This window comes from Chrysochloris asiatica, unplaced genomic scaffold (assembly GCF_000296735.1).
Source record: "Chrysochloris asiatica unplaced genomic scaffold, ChrAsi1.0 scaffold00007, whole genome shotgun sequence".
In the NCBI taxonomy this organism is placed as follows: Eukaryota; Metazoa; Chordata; class Mammalia; order Afrosoricida; family Chrysochloridae; genus Chrysochloris; species Chrysochloris asiatica.
In genome coordinates, this window is record NW_006408525.1 from 10,741,247 (window position 1) to 10,762,627 (window position 21,381).

At 37.5% G+C, this 21,381-nt stretch overlaps 1 protein-coding gene across 1 annotated transcript in view; it reads left to right on the plus strand.

Moving 5' to 3' along the window:
- Window positions 1–5,963: 5,963 nt before the first annotated feature.
- The window catches only part of RNF43 (ring finger protein 43), an 83,887-nt gene continuing 68,469 nt past the window's right edge, over window positions 5,964–21,381 (plus strand). The window contains exon 1 of the mRNA XM_006832390.1: window positions 5,964–6,408. Within this exon, the coding sequence (XP_006832453.1) occupies window positions 6,157–6,408 (252 nt within the window). The 5' untranslated portion in view covers window positions 5,964–6,156. The remainder of the gene's footprint in view (window positions 6,409–21,381) is intronic.

The window sequence follows — 21,381 nt, forward strand, 5'->3', positions numbered from 1 at the left end:
CATGTTTTTATGCTGCCCAGATCCCATTTCAAATGAAAAGTCCTGGCCTTGTGTTACAATCAAGAAGCAACTAAAAACTGCTAACTTATGGTCCTGGAGAGTCATTTGTGTTGTGTGTGCTGATTGGTTATCTTACGACTCTCAAATTGTAGTCAGCACAATTCCAGTGGGGAGTTCAGTCTATCTGTTTCAAGTCACAATGTGATCCTTTTAAAGAAGATTGTGTGAGAAACAAAGGCATATGAGGTCACCAAGATCACAAGTCTGACTGGGTCAGGGAGTCCAGGGAAGAAACTCTGGAAAAGAGCTAATTTTCTAAGTGGTTAACCAGGAAATGTTCTTACTTCCTAATCCAACATTCTGTTTCAAGAGCAAGGTATCTGGACTTGGGTTATTCATCACACTTAACAACCCTTGATTCTCTTTAGTAATGGGAGCATTCTTCTATTGTCATATCTTCAATTTTAATGACATTATCATAAATGGTAAGAAGATTTTTGTTAATATATCACTTATTTAAATGTCTTCTAAAGAAACTTGTTTAATATAATTGTATTTATAAATGCTGGTAGATTTAAAGGTCTTTGAGCTTTATATTTTTATTAATATTACAGGATAGAAGGATGCATGTATGATATTTTTATTTTGAGGGGAAAATGTACAATGTATGAACAAAAACATTAAGGGATTTAACACAGTGTTTTCTTATTTTAGATTTTTACACACAATAAGTATAAATCCTCACCTATTTTGTACAGCTCTAGAGAAAAACTGATTGGTAGTCATTAAGTAGAAGCTATACCACTGATGTTTTTTAATAGTTTATATCTGGTTTAAGCTTCTGAGACAATTCTGGATAGCAGGATTCACTGTAACATTTTTATTTTATCCCACCTATACAATTCTAATCTTGAATAATAGGATTGTGGGACTAGTTTTTAGATTCGGCTCTCTAGGAGATCTTGGATGTCAGTTACTGTAGTTGATCCTTCACTTGCTCATCCAATGATAACAAGAAACTTTCTAAAAGTCTTCTAAATTGTCTAGGACTTTCTTAGTGAATTTTGCCTCTGTTTTTCTAATAAGCATTTTTAGAAACCAAAGAAATCCTAGTAATATAAAACTAATTAAAAAGAAAAGGCACTTAATGAAATGACATAAATGCTATGCTAGCCACTGTGGATGTAATTTAATTCATTTCTTAATGTACATTGTGCCTTTCCAATGATGTCAACCCCTTGAAGTGTTGTGAAGATCCTTTTTTTTTTAAGGATGAGCTCTGTATTGGTGTACAGTGACTCCTTGTAGATATGGAAATAGGTTCTGAAAAGCAACTTGTCTGGTCTATCTGATCAGACTAGTTCATGTCCATGTGATGGGTATTAATTCATCTTTATTAACAAGGTTTAAAAGATGGGAAATTTTTTTTATCAAGACTATTACATCTTTTAGCCAGACTGCATCTTTTGGCAGAGTATGTGATGAAGAGACCCAATTTTCAAATGAAGGAACTTGTCTTTTTTCTGTCATGTTTAAAAGCTGATAGATAGACTATGTAGGTGATGCTCCTTTCCGTAAATATGCCTTTCGTGGCTTTGTAAATGTGGAGAGAGGTAATATCTTTTGAGGAACAAAATTTCAGGAGGGATTTTGACATAGCTAGTGGCTTTAAGGCTTGAAGAATGAAATGCTTTAATTAGCTTTTCAAACTTTTTTTTATATATGAATACAACTAACCAAGGAGCTGGATCTCCCACTATCCACACGTGCCTGGTACCTATCAACTAAAGTTAGCATCATTGACTTGGGCAAAATGACAGATGATATCATAAAATCTTCATGTGATTAACAAGGCTCCTGTCTAGCACCTCAGTATTTCAGCACCTTAAGCACCAATACATTTCAATCAGTCAACAATAAAGTGAATGTTCCAACTAGACTTGTTGTCTTACTTGTTTATACTGGTTGATTGGTGACCAATAGAAAACTCATTCATTATGACCATTAATCATAATAATAAAGTATTCTGTTTTTTAAATCAAAGAACTGACTTTTTAAAATCCTGGCTTCCCCCCACTCCTCCAATTGGCACTTGAACTGAGAATCTTTAAAATGCCATTAAAGAGAGAACAAAATCAAGATGTGTTTTACAGAAATCCAGTTTCTTGGAAAAGGATGAACAGTCTTCAGTGACTTTACTTAATCCAGATGTGAAGGATGGTAAGATTAGGTTGCGGATGTTGGTGAAATGGACGTTTTACTACTGTAGCTTTCTAACATCTCTGCAGAAGTGTTGTAGTTCAGTTTACCAATTTCTGAGGGCTAACTCTAAAACTTTGAAGCTGGAGAATAAATTTTCTTGTCATTTCTGATGACCTGAATAAACACAGTATGTCAGGAAACTACACAGAGCTGCTGTTTGATTTGATCCTGAGTATTTCAAGCTCCCCAGGTTCATGATACATGCCAACATTATTCTCAAATTTTAGGGTTTCTTCAAATGAGGGCAACCATATCTGTGACTTTCTTCCGTCTTTCATCCGTGTGTTTGTACTTATTATTGGATTTGGGCCTCTTAATTCCTTTGCAAATTTCAAGCATGATTAAGTAAAGCAAAGTCCATTCATAGGTTACTTTTTGTTTAGTTTAATTATAAGGATTTATATACACATACATATGTATATATATAAAGAGCTATATAATATGTATTTTGCATTCTTTATGCTCTACTGTTACATAGCATATATAAAGTCATACAGGTTTTTCAAAGTTCTAACTAAGATAATTAGAGCTATTCCTGCCCTTTAGGAAAAGAGCTTTAAAAAAAAAAAAAAGGCTATACTTATACTTAAATTATAGTCTTAAAATACAACTAAGAGAAAAAGTGCTAATTTAATATTTTATTCTCTGTTCTATATTATTTATTCCTTCTAAAATTATGGAAGTATCCCTTTAAACTTTCTAGAGGGAAAAATGTTCAAGGTGAATGGGTTTACTCTTAATTTTTCATTTCAGAAGTATTATGAAATACTTTTACAAACACCTAGATTGCCATTCTTATTATCCACATTTTACAAATGATCATATGGATTTATTTGTACAATTTTGAAAGATTATTGGCAGTAGTTAAAAGATAAAATGTCTGGCCACAGCCAAATATGATTGGGCAAATTTGAAAACTGAAATCTTAGAAACATATGTCAGAAATTTCTACATTATTTCTAATGATAAGATTATTAGGTTACAGTTCATGAATGTGCTTATTAAAGTCAAACACTGTTTCTTTTTACCTACACTCTTCTCATTAAGTACATCTTACCTCTTTGCTCAGCTTGATTGATAATAGGCTTACTTACAATCTTGATGTTGAGGGCATAGGTCTATTCCATATGTTATTTCACATTTAAAGTGGTGAGAAGAAAACAACACCAGTCTGAAGTGAAGGCCACACAGACACAGTTTAGAAAAGTGAGATTAACTTAAGAACTGAAGAACAGCTAGGCATAAAATAGCCTTTTCCAGGGTAGCAGACACAAGACTGCAAGCATTTAAGTAGTTGTTACGTACCGTGGAGTCGGTTCCGACTCTTAGCGACCCTGTACAGGGTTTCCAAGGCTGTAAATCTTTATGGGAGCAGAAAGCCTTATCTTTCTCCTGTGGAACAGCTGGTAGTTTCGAACTGCTGACTCTGAGGTTAGCAGCCCCATTCGTAACCACTACACTACCAGAAATCCTTACTTAAGTAGTACAGACACGAAAACCCAGCAAGAGTAGAAATTACTTTGAGTTTATAAAACCTTCTGTCCCATTCTTTTATCTTCTGGGTTTCCTTTTATTTTATTTTATTTTAACTCTATTTCCTCATACCACTCGCTGTGCTCTACTAGGTGCAGAATCTGCTTAGATGTCTGGTTGAGTGACCCCTACTTACTGTGGTGGTTTGCTTACTCTGAAAGAGATTTGAGAATTGAATTGGATGCAATTTGTCTTTGGCTCAATAGAGGGCGTAGAGGAGCTGAAGGAGCGAATGAACGAGTCTGGATAAGTGTGTGCGCGCACCCAAGCCTGGGCTCTGGCCCGCCCGGAGGAGGAGGGGCGGTGGGGGGTTGTTGCCTCCAGCTGCTCCACCCTCACTTTGTGTCAGCAGGTAGAGAGCGTGATTGCAGGCCCAGGGGAGGGAGTCAGCGCTAGAACACCAATTACAAACCACAGGCTTCCTCCTCTAGGGAGAAGCACTGGAGTCCTTCCGAACTTTCCAAGTCCATCCATGATTCAGAGATACTGTCTTCTCCCTCTGGGATTTTCTGTGTTCCTGGTAGTGAATTGTTGCTGATGTGTTTGCTACTTTGCTTCTTTTCTCTTTCAAGATTTGATCATTTTATATGCTGTTCGGGGAGAGAAAGAACTTTTGTTAGAAAGGAGATTTCAAAAATGATTTCGGAGCCTCTATAAGTATTTTTAGAGTTCTTGGGGACATTAGTTCTCACTCTGGAGTAAATTTCTGCCTTTGACCTGCATGGATTATTTTTTCAGACTGCGGAATTTCTCGGCACCTACCTGCAGTCTGGGGCACTTGGTTTGGTTGCAGAGTAAGAAGGTGGAAGAATGAGCTGTACTTGGTTAAGCAGTTGAAACCTTTTTGAGCAGGATCTATAAAAGCATAACTGAATTTGTTTCACTCCCCCGTGGATTCCAGTGGGCCCGACAGCGCAACAGGTTTGCAGATTTCTTTTGAAAGTTTTTTTTTTTTTTTTTTTTAATTTCCCCTCTGCCTCAACAAAAGAAAAGAATCTATATAACAGGTTCATGTTCAATTGCTTGGCTTTTCAGCTCTTAGTCTGGAGACTTTGTAAGGTTTTTTTTTAAGCTTGACCTCTGTCTGAGCAAGAGGGTTTTGTGGGGGAAGTGCATTTATATTTACTTAAGGGTGCATGTTTTAAAATAGTACTCTGTACAAAGACCCAAATTCTCAAATGTGCCTAGAAATAGTACAGAACTACTCTCCTCAGGCTTATTTTTACATTTGCAGAGTGTTCTACTCAGAGCCTGTGACTAATCACCTTCCTACCCCCCATTACCTTTTATTCCCCACCCCCTCAAGGAATTTGAAAACGTGTTAGGAATAGTCCTTTGTTTTTCTTATGAACCTAGAAAATTACAGATTATGAGATCTGGATACTAAAGTGTTTCCAAAAGACCTCCTGGGAAATCAAAGTGCTTGGCATTCTCAAGGAGAATAGAAGCTGGAATCCCGAAGAGAGTAAGGAAAAAGGAAATAGATATAAGACTTTTTACTGGAAAGAATCATTGGAAGGCTAACCTTTTCAAGTGTTCTCCTGCTTACGAAAGTTGGAAAAGGTTGTGATGCTCAGGATTATCTTCTAAAATGTGAAAGACATATATATTTATTACTAAATTTATAGGCAAATTTTGATAGAACACAAAATATGCCCAATTTGATGGAAAGTATGTCAATGCAATGGGCCTAGTACTTTGGCTACACTGAAATACAGTTTAATGTGGAAACTTTTCTGAATACATGCATCTTTGAATGTTCTTCAGTATGTGACCTGCAATTTTCTTTTATTATTGTTTTCTCCTCCCCCCATTAAAAAAAAAAATCCTCCTTGAGGTCTTTAGTCATTTACCATTAGCAAATTTTGTGACTTATACGGACTACTACTTCATTTTCAAAGTTGTAGTTCTTCACTCTCAACTTGGATGCATGGCCTTAGCCATTTACTTTGCCTTGTTTTGTTCATGAACGTTGAGTTCTGTGGCTCAGCAACTTGATACATATGGAAAACCAACACCAAGTGATGTGACATAAAAATTCATGATGTGACATTCAACCTCAAGCAAAGTTGGAAATTCCAAAGAGAAATTGTGGTATCTTTACTTATAAGGGTAATGATGGCAGAAAGTGACATACCTGCAGCAGAAGTGGGCTGAAAACACTCTCTTCTTTGCTCCATCAGGAATGACACTTGTTCTTGGGAATATTCTTTAGAAAAAGGGCCAAAACTACTACATGGTCTTCTGAAACTGGAGCATAAATTCTCTTACCCTCTGTTTGTCTGGATCTGGGAACCTGCGCTTGGTATTAGCTAGTGGAAGCAGTATGTATGGCCGAAGTGCATTGCTGCAGCTGGTAGCATGAGTGGTGGCCACCAGCTGCAGCTGGCTGCCCTCTGGCCCTGGCTGCTGATGGCTACCTTGCAGGCAGGCTTTGGACGCACAGGACTGGTACTGGCAGCAGCGGTGGAGTCTGAAAGATCTGCAGAGCAGAAAGCTATTATCAGAGTGATCCCCTTGAAAATGGACCCCACAGGAAAACTGAACCTCACTTTGGAGGGTGTGTTTGCTGGTGTTGCTGAAATAACTCCAGCAGAAGGAAAATTAATGCAGGTAAGGATAACTTTGCTGTATTTCCCTTAACATCTGTTTGAAATATGCCTTTCTTCTTTTGTCTCCCAAACCAAACACCACACAAGGATTCTGCTCCTAAACTTTGCATTTGTTACATTTAGAAAACATAGTGCTTTATTGGCACTCTAAATTAAATTCTTATATAAGAAGCAATATAAATCCTATATTCTAAAAGATCATCTGCTTATTTCTAACTGGTATTACATTGCTTTTTTTAGGTACACCTATTAAGATTTTTTTTTTTTTTTTTTTTGCAAGGGATTATTCTTCACACTGTGTTTTGATAGATAAAATATATGGGCTTGCATTTAATGTCCTGAAGATTGTACTTAACATCCTGTTTAAATTTAAAGTGTGTACTTTGTTGTTGTGGTTGTTAAGTACCGTCGAGTCAGTACTAACTCACAGGGACCCAATTTAGGTTTTCCAAGGAGTGGCTGGTAAGTTTGAACCACTGACTTTGCGATTTGTATCGACCTTGTAGTCCAGCGCATTATCCTGCAGTGCCATACTAGGGCTCCATGTGTGCACTTAAGAGTTGATTTGAATGATCAGCAGTACCCTGAAATTCTGGAATGCCTTTGGAGCACATTAGGCCATCGTGTCGCAGTCAACTTGAGTGGTTTGACTGGACTTGCACCATGTATGGTACCCTATTGTTAAGCCCCAAATGGAGAGGACTGTATTGCAAAATGGACACAGCTGTCAGACTTCTTGCTCACTTTGGTTTTGTCCACATATTACTTTATTATTTTTAAAACTTTTCAATTTAGCATCTCTTTTTTTATTGACCCATATACTTTCTCAAACACATTTTCTTGGGCTTTCAGGCTGTGAATTTTGCCTACAATTCTTTCATAGCCTATTCTTTATGTATTGGATCAGGGCTTTGAATAGTTTCTTCCTGGTTCAGTCATGGTCAAGAAAGTGAAACTGGAACAGACCCAAATTTGTAAAATGTGGTGTACCCTAATGGTAATTGGAATGGGAAAAAATGCAGTTGACACCTTGATCGAAACTTAATTTCTTTCATAGAAAACAAGGGCAACATAAACGTTGCATAGCAACCAAATCTCTTGACAGGCTGAGTAGGAAACACTGAACAGTGCTCAGCTCAAAGATGGTGGCCAAACACACAGCTCTGGCAATGATCCAGTCTCCCACATCAGGTTCCTGCAAGGATTCTCCATGCCTCTTCTGAGTCTCTCATTCTAGGACTTCAACTCCATTATTTGTCCCATTCTAGTTACTGTTCTGGTATATCTTCATTTTACAAATTGGTCAGTTCCAATTTTGCTGCATCAACCATTACTGAGCCAGGAAAAACTGGTTCTAAGCCCTGTGTTGAATTTATGAACTAGCTGGGCCATGGCCTTTCATAGAGCAATTGCTCATTGTCCATGGTGAAGACAGAGCCTAGAAGGCTGAAATTTTATAATGTAACATTCTAGTATCTTGTTGTTGTTAGGTGCCGTTGAGTCAGTTCGACTTACAGTGACCCTGTCTACAACAGAACCTTCCTCACAGTCATTGTTGTCTCTGAGCCCATTGTTGCAGTCTTTGTGTCAGTCCATCTCAATGAGGGTCTTTCTCCTTTTCACTGATCCTCTACTTTACTAAGTATGTTGTCCTCCAGAGGTTGATTCCTCTTGATAACTTGTCCAAAGTGTCTGAGACAAGGTCTCACCATCCTCACTTCTAAGGAGCACTTTGGCTGTGCTTCTTCCAAGACAGATTTGCAGTCCATGGTATATATTCAGTATTCTTTACTAACTGTAATTCAAAGGCATCAGTTCTTCTTCTGTCTTCCTTATTCATTGTTCAGCTTTTGCATGCATACAAGGCAACTGAAAATACCTCAATTTGAGTCAGGTGCATCTGAGTCATAAAAGTGACATCTTTCTAGAGGTTACTTAAAGGTCAAAGTGATACTTTAAAGAGGTTATTTGCAGATTTGTCGAATGCAATATGTCATGTTTTCCCTTTTGGTTTTCTAACTCCAGGTCTTTTCACATTTCATTATAATACTTTGTTTTGTTGAGTCACCCTCTGAAATCTTCTATTCAACTCTTTTACTTCATCATATCTTTGATTTGTTTTAGCTACTGTTCATCTAAGAGTAATTTTCATAGTCTCTTTTGACATCCATTTTGTGTTTTGTTTTTTGCTTTTCTGTCTTTTTAATGAATTTTTGCTTCCTTCATTGTATGGTTTTTTTTTTTTTATATCATCCTACAAACTCATCTGGTCTTCAGTCATTTGTGTTCAGTGTGCCAAATCTGTTCTTGATTAGGTGGGATATATTCAGTGTCGTACTTTGGCTTTCATGGACTTGATTTAATTTTCTTCAGTTTCAACTTGAACTTGCATATGGGCAATTGATGGTCTGATTTGCAGTTAGTCTTTAGCCTTGCTATGACTGATGAAGTTGAACTTTTTCATTGTCTCTCCACAGATGTAGTTGATCTGATTTCCTCTCTACTCCATCCAGCAAGGTCCACATGGATGGTCACTGTTTAGGTTGTTGACAAAAGGTATTTCCAATGAATAAGTTGTTGGTTTTGAAAAATTCCATCATGTGATCTCCCACATCATTTCTATCACCAAGACCATGTTTTCCAACTATTGATCCTTCTTGTTTCCAATTTTTGCATTCCATTTACCAATACTTTTAATGCATCTTGATTGTATGATTGATCGATTTCAGACTGTAGAAATTGTTAAAAATCTTTCATTTCTTCAATTTTTGGTATTAGTGTTGGTATGTACAATTGAATAATAGTTATAATAACTGGTCTTCCTTTTAGGTTTATCAGTATTATCACTGACAGTGTTGTGTTTCAGGATAGATCTTGAAAGAATCTTTTTGATGATGAATGTGACACAATTCCTCTATAATTTATCATTCCTTTCATAGTAGGCTATTCAAAATGACCAGCATCCATTCATTGCAGCTCATCACTGCCATTTCATTTTTGACAACTTACAATTTTCCTGCTTTCATGCTTCGTACATTCCATTGGCATTGGATGTTTGCAGTTATAGCTTCTTATTTTGAGCCATGCCACATCAGCAAATGAAGGTCCCAAAAGCTTTACTCCATTCACATCCTTAAGGTCAACTCTACTTTGAGGAGGCAGTTTTCCCCAGTCAGACTTTGAGTGCCTCCCAACCTATGGGGCTCATCCTCCAGCACTGTATCAGATAATATCCCACTGCTAGTCAAAAGGGTTTTGTTTTTTACCCCCAGTCTGTATTAGTTTGGAAGCTATACTGAAACCTGTCCACTGTGTTGGACCCTGTTGGTATTTGAAACATAGGTGGCCTACTTTCCAGTAGCAACACACAAGCCACCACAGTACAATAAATTAACAGACAAGAGGTAGTATAGTATCTTATTCCATAAATGTGTGCTGCTTATTTGATTTAAGTTCATTTTATAAAAGGACACTTGCTGTAGCTCTTGGACCCAAGCTAAAATGTTGTTAAATATGATTGTCTTAATAATCTAATACTATTATAATAGAAATCCTATATATAAGTGGATGACTTAAATAGAAATTTGTCATCTCACAGTCTAGTAGGCTGAAAGTCTGAATTCAGGAGGGCTTGTTATCTCTGTGGACTCTGGAGGAAGGTTTGGTCTCTGAGCTTCTGCCCCTGGTGTATCTTCGTGTGGCTTGGCATCTCTCTAATCCAGTCTCAGTTTTCTGCTAGTTTGCATTTAACCTGGTGTGGTGCTGTAGAATCAGCACTGAACTGGTAACTACAAGGTTGGTGGTTCAAACCCACCAGCTGTTCCTTGGAAACCCTATACAGGATCGCTAAGAGTCAGAACTAACATGTTGACACTTAACAACAACAACATACCTCAGAAGAGATTGACTCGAGATATACCCTATATTAATTTGTTATGTTAACATAACAAAGACAAATCATTTTCAAACAGGATTAGGGCCACAAGCATCCAGGTTAGGATTTACAACACACATTTGGAGGGGACATAATCCTAGCTGGAACAATGATCTACCTCAACATCCAAGCTCAGATTTTTATTTTATGATTTGAACAAACCAAAGTGTTGTATGAGTTAAGGTTTTTTCCTATTCAGAAAAGGAAAGTAGGAAAATGAAACATTATAGAACTAATTTTTCATGGAAAAATGGAATTAAAAGATGATGGAATTTTTGCATGAGCTTTTTGAAGCCCTCTGATATAAAATGACATACTATTTGCTAATAACCTACGCACATCCATTCTTACACTTTGAATCATATCTAAATTACTTAGGATGCTTGTTGCTTTTGTTCAGTGCTGTCAAGTCAGTTTGGACTCATAGCGACCCTGGACAGGGTTTCCAAGACTGTCAATCTTTACAGAGCAGAAAGCCTCATCTTTCTCTGGAGGAGTGGTGACCTGTTGGTTTGCAGTCCTGTGTTTGTCCTACAGAGCCACAGGGTAAAATATATATATTGTTGCTAAGTGTAATCAAGTTGGTTCCAACACATAGCGACCCTGTATAGGGTTTGAACCGCCGACTTTGTGATTCAAACTGACCTTGCGATCCAGTACTTCATATATGTGTGTGTGTATACAACAACATATACACGTACATAAATATATATATTTGTTGTCGTTAAATACTGTGGAGTTGGTTCCGACTCATAGTGACCCTGCATAGACCGGGTTTCCGAGGCTGTAAATGTTTACGGGAGCAGAAAGCCTCATCTTTCTCCAGCGGAACAGCTGGTAGTTTTGAACTGCTGACCTTGAAGTTAGCAGCCTGACTTGTAATCACTATGTGTGTGTATGTGTGTGTTTAGTGGTTCTTCATAATCACTTCTTAAGCACTATTTTGAAACTGGGATAAATGAAGTGGAAGAAGAAACTGTTGGTATCAAAGACTATTATTATTTAGACAAATAAATGGGACAGAAGAGTGTACCTGATAATGGTGTTGGTTTGGATATAAAGGAGTCTATCACTTAATTTAAGGAGCTCTGGTAGCGTAGTGGTTTCGAATTGGGCTGTGAACTGCAAGGTCCCCAGTTCGAAACTACCAGCTGCTCCACAGGAGAAAGATGAGGCTTTCTGCTCCTGTAAAGATTTACAGCCTCGGAGGGTCGCTATGGGTCAGAACCGACTCGACGGCACTTAACAACAACATCACTTAATTTGGACTGTAGAATGGAATTAGGACTGCTTAAAAATTAAAATCATAGTTTGGGTACAGAAATTAAAATGAAATTTTCTTTTCTGACCTTGCCTAGCTGATACCCTGAAGCCATGAGGTGTGAACTCCATTTTCATATTTTACCCTAAGCAGTTTACTTTAGAGCCATATTTTGATATCTTTGAGGTCTGTGGAAGCTATACTAAGCTTTTTGTTTTAATAATATCCTGTGGCAACATGTTCAGTGAATTAATTACATGCTGCATAAAATAGTGTGCACTTTTGCCTTATATTTACTTTCTGTTCTCATAAAGCTCTACATGAAATTTCTGTATTTGCGTAAAAGGAAAGGTAAATACCACACAGCAGCCGGCATTCTCTTTGCCGTTCGTTATTGTATCCGTCTTTATCACATCTCTTATGCTGCACTTTTTCTCATTCTTGTAAATCTTGCTAATCTTGTTTTTTTTAACTTTTAACTTTGAGCCTATCAGTCAGTGTACTTTGAAGTATTGTTTCTTGACTTGTCAAGAGGGAATTTCATGGTATCTAATTAATAGTCAAGAATTTTCAGGTTTTACCATAGATCATTTTGCATGCCTGACAATTTTCAGTCTGTCTTTATCTTTTCTGTTCACATGGACTTGATAAATTTACATGCTAAACTAGAGGAACTTGGTAAGATAAGCACTGAGCTATGAATCACAAGGTCAGTGGTTCGAGCCCACCAGCTGCTCGGGGAGAAAGAGGAGGCTTTCTTCTCCTGCAAAGGCTCTTTGCAGTCTCAGAGACCTTCTACAGGGTTGCACACTATGAGTCAGAGCCAATTGGACGGCACTTCACAACAACAAACCTAGTATTTATCGTTGGAGAGTTTCAGTATTGGCCCTGGTTTATTGCTTATTGTTGTTGTTAAGTGCCATCAAGTAGTTTCTGACTCACAGCAACCCTGGATGGGGCTACCTAGGTGCAGCTGGTGGGTTTGAACCACCAACCTTGTGGTTTAAACTGACCCAGTTTTTAATCAACAATTACTAACTTTTGTTAATAGTCTCTTATGAGAAATTTAATTTTTCTTTTTAAAAAATAACTTTATATGCATCTTTCTTCTTTATCTATTATTTGATTAACTCTTTCAGTGAACTCTAGGGTGTTACGGACACATGGTTTACACTTCTAGAATCCATGCTGTTTGTCCTTTATCAGATCACACTACAGCTCAGGGTTACTTACTCAGCTGTGATTAACCTAGTCTTCCATTTAGTTGAAGCTCTTGTTTTATCTCCTAGAGGTGTGCTCTGCTGCACTTTATGTAGCTCAGTGATTAGCTGTTCTTTCACAAAGCTAAAGGGCAGTTGCCTCTGTTGACTTTGAGAAATTTTGAATCATTCTGTATTGCCTTCAATCTATGAATCCTGGTGTGGTGCTTCAGGTTAATGGTCTGCACTGCAAAGTCAGTTTGAACCGCAAGGTCGGCAGTTCAAGCTCACCAGCTGCTCCTTAGAAACCCTATTGTTGTTATTGTTATGTGCCGTGGAGTTGGTTCCGACTCATAGTGACCCTGTGCAGGGTTTCCTAGACTGTAAATCTTTACAGGAGCAGAAAGCCTCATTTTTCTCCTGCGGAACAACTGGTAGTCGAACTGCTGACCTTGAGATTCACAGCCTCATTCGTAATCACTATGCTACCAGAAACCCTATACAGGGTGGCTATGGGTCAGAACCGACTCAATGGCACTTAATAACAACAACATGAATTATTTTAGCTTCCTAATGTCTCCAAAGATATAGTCAGGTTTTGTAAAAATTGGGGATGCTAGGCATTGGGAAATATGAAGATATGAGGACAGTGATTAAAGAAATAATAATAACCTTGTGCTTTCAGTAATTTCCAGAAAATTTCAGGAAATCAAATATTCCTTTATATATTGCTCTGTTAATTCAAGGTGTATACAATTTCATAAGAACCAAATTAACTGGATTTTAATTTTAACATTTAGTATTTAATAATTTGTAATCTGATAAAGGACAAACAGCATGGATTTCAAAAGAGAAACATCCCTTGACAATATGCCCCCAATTTTGTTTAATAATAAAATAGACCAAAGAATTATATCTAAAATAATGTTGCTTGTCTCAACTTCACAAGAATATTGAAGGCCAGGCCTTAAATGAATTTTTATCCTGGTACTGATCTTTTGTGTTTGTGCTTACGTTTCTCTTTGGCAACAGTAGTATCTATTTTATAATATCTGTTCTAAGTTTGGAATTGTAATAGTCTATTAAGAGTACTAGAAGAACGGTAACTAGAAAAGGAAATGTTACTTTTGCTGCACTTCCTTCTATTTCTTAAGTTCTTTCCTTTACATTGTAAAACTTCCCACCTTAGTTAGCCCTGATCAAATTTTATTGCTTTCCTTTCATTTTGCCTAAGAACTTCTTCTTTGCATCATCATAGCATTTCAAATATCTGTACTGCCTTGCTGATTATAACTTCTATTTTATTTTTCTTTTGAACTTTCTCCTGGTTTAGACAGCTGTAGATGGAAAAAGTGCTGGAGTTTTGCATTGTCTAATTTTCTGTTTTCTGGTTTGTTTACCACTTAATAATGTTTGTTTATACTATTGCTAGTATTAGTATTGCGTCTGTTTCTAAAAATAACTAGTCATATTGTTTTTCTCAATCTTTATTCCTTATTTATTAATGTTTCTTAGAGGATCAACTAAAAATTCCTGAGCAAAAGAACAAGAGGACCTCAGCATACCACAAAGAGGATCACCAATTCTTTAACTAGCACAGTGTTTCTGCTCAGCTGGTTGTCCTAGGTTTTCTTAGACTCCAGGATGAAGTTAGGGTGAAGATTAGAATGCACTGCCCTAAGCCCTCAGACCTATACTGAGAATAGTGGTAATTTAGGATTTGGCCCATAGCAGCGAACTCCTCCTGGACAAATTCCCCTTTGCACAATGTCTCTGCTTGCCCCTTAATTTTGTCTATACGCTAACATGTAGTTAACTTGTCTTTTGCATTTTTACTTCATTGGTATTCAGGACCTGAAATAAAGTTTTTGAGGGACGGGAAGCTGCCAAAGCCAGAGAGGCAATGCTAGTATAGCAGAATACAGTTGACAAAGTGACTATACTGTTACTCAAGGGATTTGACTTTAGTTCTGACTCTGCCATTAAGAAGTTGTTTGATTTGGGGTAAACTAATTTACCCTTTTAGGGTTTTAGACTCTTTGTCTGTAAAATTGAGGGATTAAAACATAATAGTGCCCAAACTTGTGCCATGCACTTTCTGATGTATTAACTCACTGAATCCTCTTAGTAACTCTCTGAAGAGAAGTACAGAACGTAAGATTTTTCACATCTTACTAATAAGGAAACTGATGTTTAAAGTGTTCATATCTGCCAAGGTCATGTAGCTAGTAAATGACATAGTTATTCCAGGGAACCCCAGAACCCTTGCTTATCTAAGATTGCCACCGGTGAACAGAACATCACTGTAGGCGGCGTTGTACAGATGGTTTATTTTTCCACAATGGAAAAGAATGAAAGTTATAAGTATAATAAGTTGTCCTGCTTCTATTGATCCCATTTTCTTCTATTGATCTCATTTTATATTTTATTTGCACAGATATTTATAAAATAAGAATACATATTTATTCATTACCTCCCTTTAAGTAGAGCAGCTTTTATTACCTTTCTTTTCATTTTAAAAGAGTCTGTCCTAAATTATCTAATATGCTCCAAAACCAACCCCACTGCCGTCAAATCAGCTCCACTAGAGTTTCCAAGGTTGTAATCTTTACAGAAGCACACTGCCACGTGTTTCTCCCCTGGAGCAGCTGGTGGCTTCTAACTGCCGACCTTTCAGTTGGCAGCTGACCACTTAACTCCTGCTCTACCAGGGCTCCTTAGTGAATGTAGGAGCCAGAAATCAACTTTGAAACAACATGCATTTCCCTGATTGCTCTTTGAAAGCAGCAGTTTTGAATCGATTTTGCGATTTGCTTTCCTTTAAGAGGAGTGCACTGTAAATATTCAAGGCACAATCAATTCACAGTTATTTATGGTAACAGAGGTGCAGAAAATTCAATGAATTTATAACTGACTTTAGAATGCAATCAGAATCACACTCCTGTGTGTGCAAAGACATTCTTAGGTGCTTGTCTTCTCCCATCCCAGCTCAGAGCCTTCTTGACTTGGCTTTGTTGTTGGAAGCCTGGCACCCAAAGGAGAGAAGGGAGATGCAGACTGTTTTTAATGATGTTTTTTTTTAAATTAAGAAGGTACCATTTTTATAAGCACCCATCCAACAAATCTGTATATATATAATAATAACATTTTATGCTGATATCCACCAAACATTTTCTCAATTCAAATTCATAAATTTCTGTGGTTAGTAGGAAGCAGTGAGTATTGCACCTGTCTGGCTAGTTAGTGTCATTTAACTTTTTCTGGGTTTGCATTTCTCTGGTTTTTTGTGTGGAGTGAAGTGTGTGTGTATAGTAACTTTCTTTGTCTAAGAATTAACTATAGTTTGTTTTTTTAAATGCAGTATTAAAGGTATTCCTAGGGCTCCTGGCATTCTTGCTTTTTGTTTTTAATTTTTTTTTTTTTTTAAAGAAAGCCTTTCATGCTTTGTTCACTGGAAGGAATTTACTGGACTTTTTTTTGTAATTTATTTTTTCTCTTATTCCTTCAAATTGCCAAGTGGTGTTATGGTTAAGTGTCGTGGAGTCAGTGTCGACTTATAGCAACTCTGTATAAGGTTTCCTAGGAGCGGCTAGTAAGTTTGAACCTTGTTAGCAGTCCAGTGCTTATCCTGCAGCACCACACCAGTATCATTGAAGAAAAAAAAAGTTGAAATGAGCAGTGTACTGTTATACGTGTCCTGTCAGAAGCCAGAATTAGTAGCAGGATATTTGGTGTGGCGCTGCAGGATAAGCACTTGACCGTAAAGTGGGCTTGAACCGCAAGGTAGGCTGTTCAAACTTGCCTACCGCTCCTCGGAAACCCTATACAGGATTGGAATCAATTCAACGGTACTGAACCGCAACAACATTGTTAGAGAAAAGTGTGATAATGATGTTACATTGAATGTATATAGTATTTGTCATCCAAGATGCTTAAAATGATTCACAGATAAGCCAGGTAAGAACAGATAATATTTACTCACATTTTACAGAAAAGGATACGTACTTGGGGAGAGAAAGCAAGCAAATTAAGAACAAAATGTGCAGAGGTGGACAAAATCTGGTTTGTAGAAGGTAGAAGAATTGAATGTTTAAGGTGTATAATGATGTAAGTTTCTCAGGGTTCAATTTTGTTGAGTAGAAATCCTGAAAAGCTAAAATATTGTCTGTGGTTGCGATATCCTCTATAGGTTGCCATATGGCAATCCAGTCAAAAGACTATTAGTAAAAGCATTTGCCAGAAAACCCTATGAGCTAATGCTCTGATTTATATTTATTGTGTTTTCAACGATTGTTTCTAGAGTGAAAACCAAAGTCTTCATGTGATCTGGCCTGCCGCTCTGTACTTACCTCCTCTCCCCGTCACTCAACTCCAGCTACTTTTGCAATTGTCTCTGTCCCTTTTGTAGAATATGAGCTCTGTGATAGCAAAGATTTTTGTTTCTTCAGTTCAACACTGTATCCCTGAGACTTGGACAGTGCCTTAGACATAGTTGTTGTAGTTAATTGCTTTCAATCAGTTCCAACTCATGATGACCCATGTGTGCAGAGTAGAACTGCTTCATAGGGTTTTAAGGCTGGTCTTTCAGAAACCGATGGCCAGGCCTGTCTTCTGAGGTCACTCTAGGAGATTGAAAGAGCCAACCTTCCAGCTAGTTGTCAAGTGCTTAATGGTTTGCACCACAAGAGACTCTTTAGACGTAGCAGTTGCTCAAAAATATTTATTGTATTAACATGAAGAAGGGAATGGAGCTGAATAACTGGTAGCTGGGAGATAACCAGGATGAAGCATTTACTTCCCATACTTCTAGGTATGTTATGAGGTCAGTTACATCTGGGTTTGGCATAGCATGTTATATGCCTTTCCTCCTCCACTTTACAGCACAGTGTCTCCTTGGTTGTGATTTGAAAACGGTAAACACGGCTGATCATGGTTGGAGGTGCTCCTTTACACAGCATTTCTCCCATTTAATAGCTTGATCCTTGCTTTTTAGGAAATTCTGGTGTTCCAAAAAGGAATTAATGAGGTACTGACTTTAAATCTTTGATTTTAGGCTATTAGGATATATCCAAAGGACTTCACTTTCTTAGTCCTTCAATTTGTGATTCCCAGATCTGGTTTTGAGATACCCTAAAGCAATGGTTTTTAGTCGTGTGTGTGTGTGTGTGTGTGTGTGTGTGTGTGTGTGTGTGTGTCACAGACTCCTTTGAAAATGCAATGAAATGCATTAAATACTCAGCAAACACAATTTTACATAACATTTCAGTGAGTCTCTGAGCTACATCTCAGAAAGTAAGAACTTCAGAGTAAGAACTGCTATCCTAACCGAAAGGACATAGAAGAACTTGGCTTGATCTTTACAAGTTAGGTGATCTGCTTGAGCGAGATATCTCAAGTGGGCCTTAGTTTCCTCATCTATAAAAATGAAAAATTAATTTGTCCTTTACCATCTTTCACAGTGATTGCAAGGATTAAATAAAATTTATTGTAAGGTCGGAGGTTCAAGCTTACCAGCTGCTCCTTGGAAACCTTATACAGGGTCTCTATGGGTCAGAACCAACTCAACGGCATTTAACAATGACAGCAAATATAATTAATATAAGCAAATATAATTAATATAAGTTAAAGCAAAGCAATAAAAAAAGACTGCTGTCCTAAAATCACCCCAATTATTTCAAGAAATAAAACAACATTCTTAAAACTAATTTACCCTCCGTTAATTTAAATGTTAAAGTATTTGTATGCATTACTTGAAGTGAAACAGATAATATTTTGATGCTATCATAAGAAGGCTGGCATTGGATAAAGGAACTCCAAAAGTGAAATTGGTATCTGACAAAGATCTGCTTATGTGTAGTAAAGGAATTTCACGCTGCATCAATTCAAGAAATGCTTACAACCCTTCAGTATGATGATTTCTCTGAAAGACCCATAAGAATAAAGGATATTTTGCAAATTTAAGTGGAACAACTGTGGTTCCATGTATCTGTTTTGTTATTCAGAGAACAGCTGCCATAAAGCAAACTTCAGTGCTTTCTTTGCATCTTTCAAAGTCCCACCCTTTAAGCTCCATTTACTTCCCTAAGGTAGGATTCCATTGTTGTTGTTGTGTGCCGTGGAGTCGGTTCCGACTCAAAGCGACCTTGTACAGGGTTTCCAAGGCTGAAAATCTTTACGGGAGCAGAAAGCCTTACTTTCTCCCACGGAATAGCTGGTAGTTTCGAACTGCTGATCTTGTGGTTCACAGCCCAATTCGTAACCACTACGCTTGCTACCAGAACTCCTTAAGGTAGGGTTCCATAGAGCCCTAAATTCCTATTTGCTAGAACAGAAACTTTTCACACACCCCCCATGTTTGTTGTGATTTGTTTTGCTTGTTTGTTTTAAAATATCAGATAAACTACATATTCTTATTAGGATCAACATAAGTCAGAATCTGCTGGATGGAAACTGTTATTTTTATTTTTATCTGAGCTTTACACAACGTTGTTGTTGTTGTTCAGTACTTTTGAGTCCGTTGTGACTCATAACGATGCTGTGTAGGGTTTCCAAGGAGCATATTTTGTTTAATTGTGTTCTGTACTTTTAATATTTTGGACTGTGTTAGAATTGCAAATTTAGAAACACTGAAATAATAAAATGATTAAAAGTTAGGGTATTTTTTAAAAAATTGGACATCAAAGGCCCATTTTCTTCTTAGCATTAGAAAAGAAAATTATTTAGAAATTTGGATCCCTGCATCAGATGCCGTGGTAATTGTTCCAGATGAAACAGGACTGTGGTAAAGACCACTGTTTGCTTTTTTAAAAAAAGATTTAGAATACTTCTGTTATCACAGAAATGAACTATACTACAATCACAATTTTATCCACATGTGCAGGTATCATGTACCTATCAATTTTATGCATGCTAATATATTAAGGAGTCCTGGTGTGGCGCTGTGGGTTAATGCACCAGACTACAAGCCCATTTGAACTGCAAGGTCAACAGTTCAAGCTCACCAGCTGCTCCTCGGAGACCCTACAAAGGGTCACTATGGGTCAGAACCAACTCGATGGCACTTAACAACAATCTATTAAAGGCCAGCAGTTCAAACCCACCAGCTGTTCCTTGGAAACCCTATACAGGGTTGCTATGAGTCAGAATCAACTTGACAGCACTTTACAATAACAACAACAATATATATATCGAAAGGAGTCCTGATGTGATACCGTAGGATAATCACCACTATCCACGTGGACTCCTGGTGTGGTGCTTGCTGTAGGATCAACACTGAATTGCAAACCACAAGGTCAGTAGTTCAAACTCACCAGCTGCTCCATAGAAACCCTATACAGGGTCAGTATGAGTTGGAATCAACTCAACTACACTTAACAACAATAACCTACATATAAGGAGCCAAAATTACCAGCTGTTCCACAGGAGAAAGATGAGGCTTTCTGCTCCCATAAAGATTTACAGCCTCAGAAACCCTGTACAGGGTCACTATGAGTTGGAACTGACTCCACGGCATATAACCACCACCACTGCCAGTGGCATAGTGGGCTATATCTTGGGCTTCTAACCCAAGATATAGCCCACAAGATATAGTCAGCAGTTTTAATCCACTTGAAACTCGAGGGGAAAGAGGAGGCTTTCTGCTACTATAAAGATTTACAGCCTCAAAAACCCTATATAGGGTCTCTATAGGTCAGAATTAATTCAATGACCTTGGGTTTGAATTTTTGGAGTATACACATGGAAGTATGGTGGCTCTGTAGAATAAGTGCTGGACTGCTCGCTAACTACAAGATGGGCAGTTCGAGCCCGTCAGCCACTCTGCTGGAGAATGATGAGGCTTTCTGCAAAGATTTACAGCCTTAGAAATCATCAACAGTTATGCATCAAAACTGACTATATGACACATAACAACAGCAGCAATTGTACGTTTATGATTGTATATAATATATGACCACTGAGAAATACTAGTGCTATTGTAATTTCTATAGAATAATTTGAGTGAGACTGAAAGTCTTATGCCTACTATTCTTGCTGGTCCCTAAAAATGATTACAGATTCCCATTGTTTTTTTTTGTTTTTTTTTTTCACAGTCTGGTGAATTGTCTGCCCTTAAAAAAAAAGGGGGCTGGGCAGCTCTTTTACATGATTCAGGTTCAGGTTCCATGTGCTCTCGTGTGTTTGTCTTCTATTTAGAATCATATTGATTATTTGACTTTAAAATTCTGGTGACCAACTTTGTTTAATTTTACTCTTGGCTCTAGATTAGAATTAAGTCCTACTCACATTTCCATTTCTAGGGTAAAATAAGCTTTGGCTGGGGACAGGGTACTCTATTTGTGAAATATAATCATCAAATTTCAAGCTAGAAAAAGCACCTTGTCCAATCTGATCATTTTACAGATGAAGAAATGGACCCAGGAGAGCAGTGACTTGCCAAAGAGCTGCCAATCTGTTGCTGAATCTCTCAGACAACATTTTATTCAACTTTTATCCCCACACTTTTTTTGGGTCATTGCAAGAAGATTACAAAATGTTGGCAGAGATTTTCCATTAAGAGGAGATTACAGACGACCTTAGGGT